At 30.6% G+C, this 9,326-nt stretch overlaps 1 protein-coding gene across 1 annotated transcript; it reads left to right on the top strand.

Moving 5' to 3' along the window:
• Window positions 1-3,168: 3,168 nt before the first annotated feature.
• LOC18042853 (pectinesterase 2) lies at window positions 3,169-4,294 on the top strand. The gene is made up of 2 exons (XM_006431534.2): window positions 3,169-3,448; window positions 3,606-4,294. The coding sequence occupies exons 1-2, from the start codon at window positions 3,169-3,171 to the stop codon at window positions 4,292-4,294; spliced, it is 969 nt and encodes a 322-aa protein (XP_006431597.2).
• Window positions 4,295-9,326: the final 5,032 nt, after the last annotated feature.

Here is a 9,326-nt window from a genome sequence, read left to right as displayed (position 1 = left end):
TATATGATCTTGTTTTGAAATTTTGAAAACTCTTCACTTAGTATTTATTAAATCAGCCGCTTGGAAGAAAATCTTATCCACTATTTTAGGAACATATATTACTTTTTATAATTATTGTATATCGATAGTCCTCTATTTTATTTGCTCAAAGTGTTTATTATGTTTTGTAAGAAAATTATCATCAAGCCTATTCATTTTTTGCAATTTTACAATCTTCGTATTCTACATTATTTTTTGAATTTGAAAAATCCTAAAAATTACTAATGTAATTATAAACTTTCAATAATTTTTTTCTAATTATAAGGAATCTTCTTTTTCTAATAGCCAAAATTTATCTTTTAAAATTATTGCAAAGTCCTAAATATGTTATTGCTAAGTCATATTGCAGTTGAAAAATTACACTGATTAATTAAATTTAATTATTAAAAAAAGAAAATTTTGTGTTGTGAAAAGAAATTATGGAAGTCTTGTCAAAGAAAGATGATAATTGCCTTTTAATAAACAAAAAAGATCTATAATTTGCTAGATAAGGAAGGAGTGTTTGGTGAACTTCGATGCGGAATGAGTGTGTGATTTATGTGACAAAATATGTAAATCTAAATTATAAATAGAAAGGTATGATTTTTTGCCTCAAAATTTTACTTTGAACACTCTATTACTCTACACTAAAGGTGCCCAATAGGCCGGACGGCACGTGTCCGTACAGCACAGCACGACACGAGCACGTCTCGGTAGAGCACGCGGCACGGCACGGCACGCACGTGGGCCGTGCCGGGCTTAGATTTTAGGCACGCGGGCTTTAAAAGCACGGCACGATTAGAGATGAGCCAAAGTACGGCACGTGAAAAAGCACGCAATAAGCACGTTTCATTTTTTTATGAAAGTAAACTTAAAATTTTATGATTTTATAAATAACTTGAAATTGAATCTTTTAATATCTTTTATTGGCTCAAGTTTTTTAAATTTATTTAATTCTTAGTTTCAAAAAAATTATAATTGATTTATGTTTATAATTTATTAAATAAATAATTGATATCATGATTTTAATAAATAAAATTATAAATATAATGATTTTATAAATATGTATTAATATTATTATAAACTATGATATATGACTCTACGTAATTCCAAGTTAACAATCAAGTTAATCCTTAAAAAAATTACTATTATTGTTATTGTTAAGTGCTAAAAAAGAATTCTAATACCATAAAGTCAAACTTAGCAACTAATATTACATTATCTTATTATTATTAATTTATTATTATTGAATATGGACTTGAGTTTTGAATTTTTTATTCTATTAAATTAAAATAAAGGCATATGAATCCAAAAAAAGTACATAAGCTTGAAAAAAAAAAGACAACAACTTGGCATACGTTCTTAAAAAAAGCAAAAAAGAAAAATGCTTAGTGGGCTATTTTTCCTAGGCACGGCCCATGGCACGGCACGAGTGGGCACGAGCACGAGCACGTGTGGGCACGGCACGGCACGACACGAAATGAATAGTGAGCACGGCACGGCACGAGCACGCATGGGCTTCCTTTGATGGGTCTGGGCCGGCACGGCACGGCCCGTTGGCCATCTCTACTCTACACACTCATTCAATAAAATATATTAGGATTATTTTAATAATATAAAAGTTGACTAAAATTAGAGTGTGTAAAGTATATGTTAGAGTGTAAATAGTCCCACCCTAAATAAAAATAGGGGTTTGATGAATATCTCAACTCTTCTTTTGGTCAATAAATAAAAAAGCCTAAGTTGGACCTAGTTATATAATATCTCTCCTCTCCAATATCAGGCATAATAGCTACACCAGATTCACTTCACAGAACGAGTTTCTTGCAAATTTTGATTTTAATTTTTGTATCCAGTATCCACCCACGCATAATAATTCAGAAACTGTTCAGTGATTTGCTCCGTCACGGGTGGTATCTTTTATACCGTCTATGTCATTATGTCTTGCCACTGAATTCTCTTATGATTGCAATGGAGTTCAGTAATTTTGCTCCCCCACCCCCATATATCATTTGTTTCATTTTCGGATGATTTTTTACATCAACAAAAGAAACTATTGATCCATATTAATTTTTATTTTTATATAATTTTTTTCTTTTATTTCTCTTTTATTTTTCTTTCTTTTCTATATGCTCACTCTTTATATGTACTTCTCCGTATTTGCTTATATTTAAAGTTGTTTTTGAGGTAGATTGTAGATAAAATTGTTTTCCTTCTTTTCTATATGCCCCACCCTTTCTTTCTCTCATCGGAACCACCACAATTTCCTCCCTTTCTTTCCCACGCACATCTTTCCTCCGTGTGCTTGCTTTGCCGCGCATGCTAGTTTTTTGATGATGCTGGTAGCCAGCGGAGTTGATGTCGTCTGTGAATAAATGCATTTTGGTAACAAGTTGATGGTTTTTTTTTTTTTCCATTTAAGAAAATTTTTTTTTCTAGATTTGTATTATAAAATGATGGTGATGGGTTTTTTAGTTTTTTTTTTCGATGTTTATATTATAAAAAAACAAAAACAAGACAAGGCTATGGTGGAAGGTAGTGAGGCCTGTGAGTTCCTGATCAAACCTGCTGGCAGATTTGGTAACACCACCTGGGTGATTATTAATTTTTGGGTCTTGATTATTTTCGATCTTTTAATTTTATTTTATTATTAAAGGTGAAAAGTTAAAAAATAAGCTTAAGTTTAAGAGTAAAATAGTTATTTTATTTATATTATGTTAAAAATTTGACAAAATGAAAAAATAATACACTTTACATAGTATAGGAGTCGAATCGAAAATTTTAAATTTTTATAATATTTTTAATAACGAGAAAGTTTTAAGATGTACTGCTTATAATTTTCGCTTGTTATGACATGAACCAGGAACGAAGACATGCTCTGTCAACTACGATATTTATGGGTATAAGCTATTTAATGTCCCGAATTCCTTTATATATATATATATATATAATCTGGACCACGTAGTTCTTTGTTTTTATTTTATTTTTGCGTTTTTAATTAATATATGCATGGCTGTTCATTTTATGTAGCACTACTTTAATTTGTATTGGCACTAGTGCAACTAAACTTGTGAAACATTTGCTGCAGATTATTGAGGAGATTAATATATGGCGTGGCTAATTATAATCCTTTTAACTCTCTGTTGCCATATGTCTCAAGGACAAATTACACAAAGAATTGATGTGATTGTGGCACAAGATGGCTCAGGCAACTACACAAAAATTTCAGATGCTATCTTGGCTGCTCCTTCATTCCGTCGAAAACCCTATTATATAAAAATTAAAGAAGGAAACTACACTGAATATGTTGTGGTTGGCAGAGAGAAAACGAATTTGGTGTTAATTGGCAATGGAATCAACAACACAATCATTTCCGGGAATAAAAGCCACGGAAAGGATCATTTATCCACTTACCAGACTGCTACTGTTGGTGAGTGATCAGCTATGCAATTTTATTCTCTTCTTTTTCTCCTCATGAACTGTAGTATATATGCATTAAATTGAACAACAAATAAAAATAAGAACCGTAAATCTGGTTTTTATATTCTAACATATATTAATCAGTATTGTTTTTCAAATTAATGCAGCGATTAAAGTGGCTGGATTTGTGGCAATGAATATAACATTTGAGAACACAGCCGGACCAGACCAGGAAACAGGCCAGGCAGTAGAATTAGTAAGTGAAGTGGACTCTGCCTTCTACAGGTGCAAGCTTGATGGGTATCAGGACACCCTTTACGCAAAAAGCAATAAACAGTTCTATCGAGAGTGTGATATCTATGGTACAATTGATTTTATATTCGGAGACGCAAGTGCAGTGTTCCAAAATTGTAATATCTACGTTCGTTTCCTTGGTGGGAATGTAAAGACAATCACGGCCGAAGGAAGAGAAAAACCTGAGGGAAATGGAGGAATAATCATTCATAATTGCACCATAACTGCAGCAGAAGACTTCTCTGAGAACAGAACATCAATCAAGACATACATGGGACGACCGTGGAGAAATTATTCAAGAACAGTAATCTTGCAAACTTTTCTTGATGAAATAATTGACCCTGAAGGTTGGCTTGAATGGCAAGGACAGAGCGTGGACACCATTTACTATGCTGAATACAATAACAGAGGACGTGGCTCTAAAACTACTGGTAGGGTCCGTTGGAAAGGATTTAGAATAATAAAGCGCTTGGAAGCAGAAAACTTCACAGTAAAAAAATTCATTTCAGGCAATAAATGGATTCCTTCAACAGGAATTCCAATTTTTCCAGGTTTATTGTAAAATTTAATATCATATTTATATATAAAAATAAAAGTATATAAATTTTGTGGATTATTAGAATGTTAATTTACTTAGAAATGCATAACTAATTCTTGAACATCTTCAATTAGTATCATACCAAAGTGATGGATAGCAAACCATTCAAAAATTGCACTTCAAGATTTTTAAAACTTCTTTATTAAGACCCCTAGATTAATGAAGAAATCATCAAACAGTTTGAATCAAATAATCTGAGTACTAATTTTCCAGTAACTTCTATAATTAGATATCTCAGCATATGCAGATCATATGTATAACCACATCAAAAATAATAGAAACAACCTAAGAAGCTATTTCTCAACATACATACATACATACATACATACATACATACATATATATATATATATATATATATATATATATATATATAGAAATGTTGTAATTCAGAATTATAAAGTGCGGGAACGTCTGGGAAAACGCATAAACCGTGTGGTTTAAACGCTTCAAGTTATAAGCCTTTAAAACCTCGCAATTTTAAAGATTTCTTAGACTTTTCCCGCACTTTAAGATCCCGGATAAAAAATAATTGCTACAAAATTTCACAAAAACTGTAGAAAGATTTTTAAGGAAAAAAGAAGAATTTGACAAGAGAAGAGACACAATAGACATTTTAACATTAGAAGTGAGAGGAGAGAAAATAGATATTTTTATAATGCAAGAAAAGACATCTACAATCAAGGATGTAAGGACCATGTATACATATATGTTAGGAAATATGTCTCCTTTTTTAATGAGAATTTGTAAATCCTAAATTAAGATATTTCCTACGCTTTTCTTATTTAATAATTTTTCTTATTCAGGAAACTCCTATTTAAAAAATAAGTAATTTCCTCTTTGCGACTTAACTCGAGGAGGAATACAACTAGTATAAGAAAAGAAATACTTCTACAAAAAATAATCACTATATATTGGTAGGTTAGGTTCACTTATTTGCATAACTCAATAATTAGTTTTTTTTTGCAAGTAAACAATTTTTAGTGTGAGAGAAACGGTAAGCCTATTGAGAGATTGGGTGTGAGGAAAATATTACAGTGATTGTAATAATTTTTTACATAGTAGATTTTTCTCTCATTAGCGGCTGTAGTTTTTCTCCAGTATAGGAGTCCTCCATGTAAATTTTTATGTTGTGTACTAGTAAAAAAATGACTTTCTCTGATACTATTTTGGTATCCGTAACATTCTTTATTGACACTGAGTTTAGTGTCACTAAATGGGGTGCAAGAAACTTATTGACACATATCTTTTGTATCAGTAATTTCGCAACACCTTAGTATTAAAGAAATGCTAACAGTTAAACATCACATAGATTTTGATGTTATAATGGCAAACAAATTGTGATTCAATAATATCAAAATAATTGTGATTCTATATAATCACGCAGATAGTGATTCTTTAGTATGAAGCGGGTTTTGATGCACTAATATCGTTTATGTTGTGATTCAAGAATATTAATATTAACATATGCTAAATTGGTGTCAATAGTTTGGAATTTTTTTAAAAATAATAGATTTTCATTGTTACAATTACCAATAGCCTAAAATTAAAACCAATAAACAACAATTGTCAACAATAATAATGGAACAAATGTTGGAAACAGAACCGAATAATTCTATATTTAACAATTGTTGTTAGGCTTCATTCAACAGTTAACACTCAACATTCAATAAACAAACTTTTTCAACAACCAAATTCATCAACTATAGTTCCAATAGCACAATAGTAGCAAAAACCACTTCCAAACTAAGAAAACTACAACTTGTTTATCACAACAACTTGAGTAATAATTAATAAGACAAACGAACTAGAATAAGAAGCAGCAACAACATTGCTATCTTGAACGGCCTGAACTACAACAAAAAAAAAAAAAAAGGCAAATGTAACTTAAGAAAAATCAAGAGAACCATGGCTATTTGCAATGTCTTGAGTAACAGCAGCAATAAGAAGCCATCAGACTTACGATCAATTCCAATAAAATCAACCAACAAAGGTACATTCTTGAAAGTAATAAAAGAACAACAAACGGAGCACTACATCATACGCAGTCCACTCATCAAGAATCTTTAATTATAAAACATGAACAAACAAGTGATAGTTAACTATTTTCTTAAACTAGTGATCAAGTTAGCCACATATGCAGCTTGCTCATCACAAACCTTTAGAATATCCTCATCCAAGTACTCAATTAGTCGTTTAAACTTCAATTACAAAAAATAAGAAAGAAAATTATGCGTTAAACGAAATGTTCATAATTAAAATAACTAACAAAGCAGAGGTTTGAAGCTTACATTTTGCTCCAATATGTTTGGATTTTGCACAATCTCTTACATATACTTTATAACAAACTACCCACATTTAGACAAAATGAACATATCACTTATATCCTTACTTGGACTAACATCCACTTCAAGTTCAGCTTAGGCTTTTGCTTTGTTGCATGATACATCCTAACTCCTCTGAACATGAAAGCATGCAGTGAATATAAAGATCAATATACTAAAATTTATTATCCAACTATATAAAATACTAAAATATAAGTATGGAAAAACTTAACTGCTCTATTAGCTTTGAATGACAATTCACTTTTTGTGTAAATACTAAATCAAAATAATAGACAATGAAGGCCAGTATATCGATTGCAACCGACACCCAATGATTGCTACAACAACAAGAATAAAACCATTAAATAATAATGTCAACATATAAAAGAACTGCTTATTCTATAATTTCTGAATTTATTACATGTTAATATATAGAAAATATAAGGACAGAAGTCCTTACCCTAGCTTGTATGGATTAATATCAACTGTTCAATTAGAGTTGCTTTTAGCAGTTCAAATAGATAGTGAGACTTTGTAGTTATAGCCTCCTCTGTTGAATTGAGTGAACTGATCATAACTTGACTAAATCCCACAGGAAATGACTTTCCATCATTCTCCATGACTTTATGTAAGTGTCTATGTGACAATACATCTAAGACTAATAACTTATTATTAATGTTCTAAAGATAGTGACTTACTTAAAAAGGTTAAATCAAACAGTAATTATTTCAAAATAATGACTTACTTTGCTATTGCTCAATCACCTCATTTCTCTGATAACTAAAATCAATGATCACTTGACAAACAACCTTATTCAACAGTGTTTTCAATACGTAAATAAAAATTGATTCATCATGTTCGATCAATAACTCTTAATTAGGAAAACTATCAATTACTAGGAAAAACATATTAATGGTTTGACCGGTGTTCTTTCTCTCCTATGTAGCTAATCTAGTGTTCATTCTTCTTCAATACCAGCTTTCTATTGGCATTTGGTTTCATCACCTTTACCTTCATTGGAGGAGGAGGCTTAACTCCAACATGGATAATATAAGGTTCCGCTGTTTTACTTTATTGGGCTATTTTTATTTTAGGAGACGTTCTTGCAGTCTTTGTTGCAGACTTCTTTGGAGTCTTTTTCACTTATTGTACCTTAATTTTGAAATACTAGCTATGCAAACTAAGAGGGAGGTCAATTGGGCTTTTAAAACTTAGACTAAACAAACCATACAACAATTTAATCTAATGCCTTAATAGAATAAAAAATAATAAATTTAACAATGCTAAAAAATAAAAAAGTAAGGGAAGAGAGAGCAAACTCAGATATTTTTACGTGGTTCGACAATCCCCGCCTACACTCATGCCTCAAAGCAAACCAAGCTTGAGGATTTCAGTATTCAAGTCTCCCAAGGTTTCAAGAGTTTTAGAATTGACTTCCAAGGTATCAACGAACCTTTACAACAAAAGATTATTCCCCAATCTCTTCACCCAAGTGTTTGTCACACTTGAACATTGACAAGTTTAATAATGAAATTAAAGATCACAACAAATACTCTCTTTTAGAGTCGATATACAAGTAGTAGCACAATAATGATTTACTATATGATGATTTATGAAATGGAAACTCAAAATATGTTGTATGCACTTGTTCTTACTTGCAAAAGTTATTAAATTTGAAAGAAAACTAGACATTATTGACATTTGAAGTTTTGCCAGCTAGCTTATTAAATAGCCGGATCGCAGCTTAGTACAGTGCAAGTTATCGTTACAATTTGAATTTTTCTACAGTAACACTACTTTTCAAAATTATTGTTTTACCTATAACTTTATGTAATTTGATTATGGTCCAAATTTTCATAAAACTTTGCAAACATGTCCATTTTCAGATTTCAAGATAATACTAGTTATTTCTAAAAGCTCTATGAAATTATGTTGTGGCCCAAAACTTTTATAAAACTTTTCAAAAAGGTTCATTTCAGAATTTTTAACATAATACTCAAAGTTTTCAGAATTGTTAACATAATACTCAAAGTTTTCAAAACCTTTTCAATTTAGTCCAAAACTTGAAAAATACCCAAATCTATAAAATACTTGTCTTATGATTATAAAGCTTTTGGTTTATGAAAAAAATGATTACTTATAAAATAAATACTTAAGCTTCTCAAATGCTAAACCACGCATATATTAAATCATACCAGTTTTACAAGAATTGTCGCAATAATAATTTCATTGAGCTAATACTTGTTCTTGATCGAGCCATTGTTCATTGAGTGTTTTGAGCTTGATTTCACTTGAATAAATTTTTTCCTTCAAGAAACAAATTACTTAAGACACGTATTTGTTATCATCAAAATTACAACTTATATACCTTGTTAGGCTAACAATCTCCCCCTTATTAATGATGACAAACATCTCATGTATTTTGATATTTATACTCTCCTTTAATATAAGGCATACATGATTCAACATATAAATCAAATGTAAACTCTCCCTGAATACATGATCTACAACAATTGTAAGCTCCCCTTAAATATTTTAAAATCATGCATCAATACTTTAAGATTAAAATACATGCTACTTTTCCCCTTTCATCATCAAAATTACTTATCAAATCATGTTAATCAAGAAACCTATAAACATTTGCCTGGGCGCTTAGTGGCAGGAAGAACAAG

The sequence above is a fragment of the Citrus clementina genome, unplaced genomic scaffold (assembly GCF_000493195.1).
Source record: "Citrus clementina cultivar Clemenules unplaced genomic scaffold, Citrus_clementina_v1.0 scaffold_5, whole genome shotgun sequence".
Classification (NCBI taxonomy): domain Eukaryota; kingdom Viridiplantae; phylum Streptophyta; class Magnoliopsida; order Sapindales; family Rutaceae; genus Citrus; species Citrus x clementina.
This window is presented reverse-complemented; position numbering and strand designations above follow the sequence as displayed.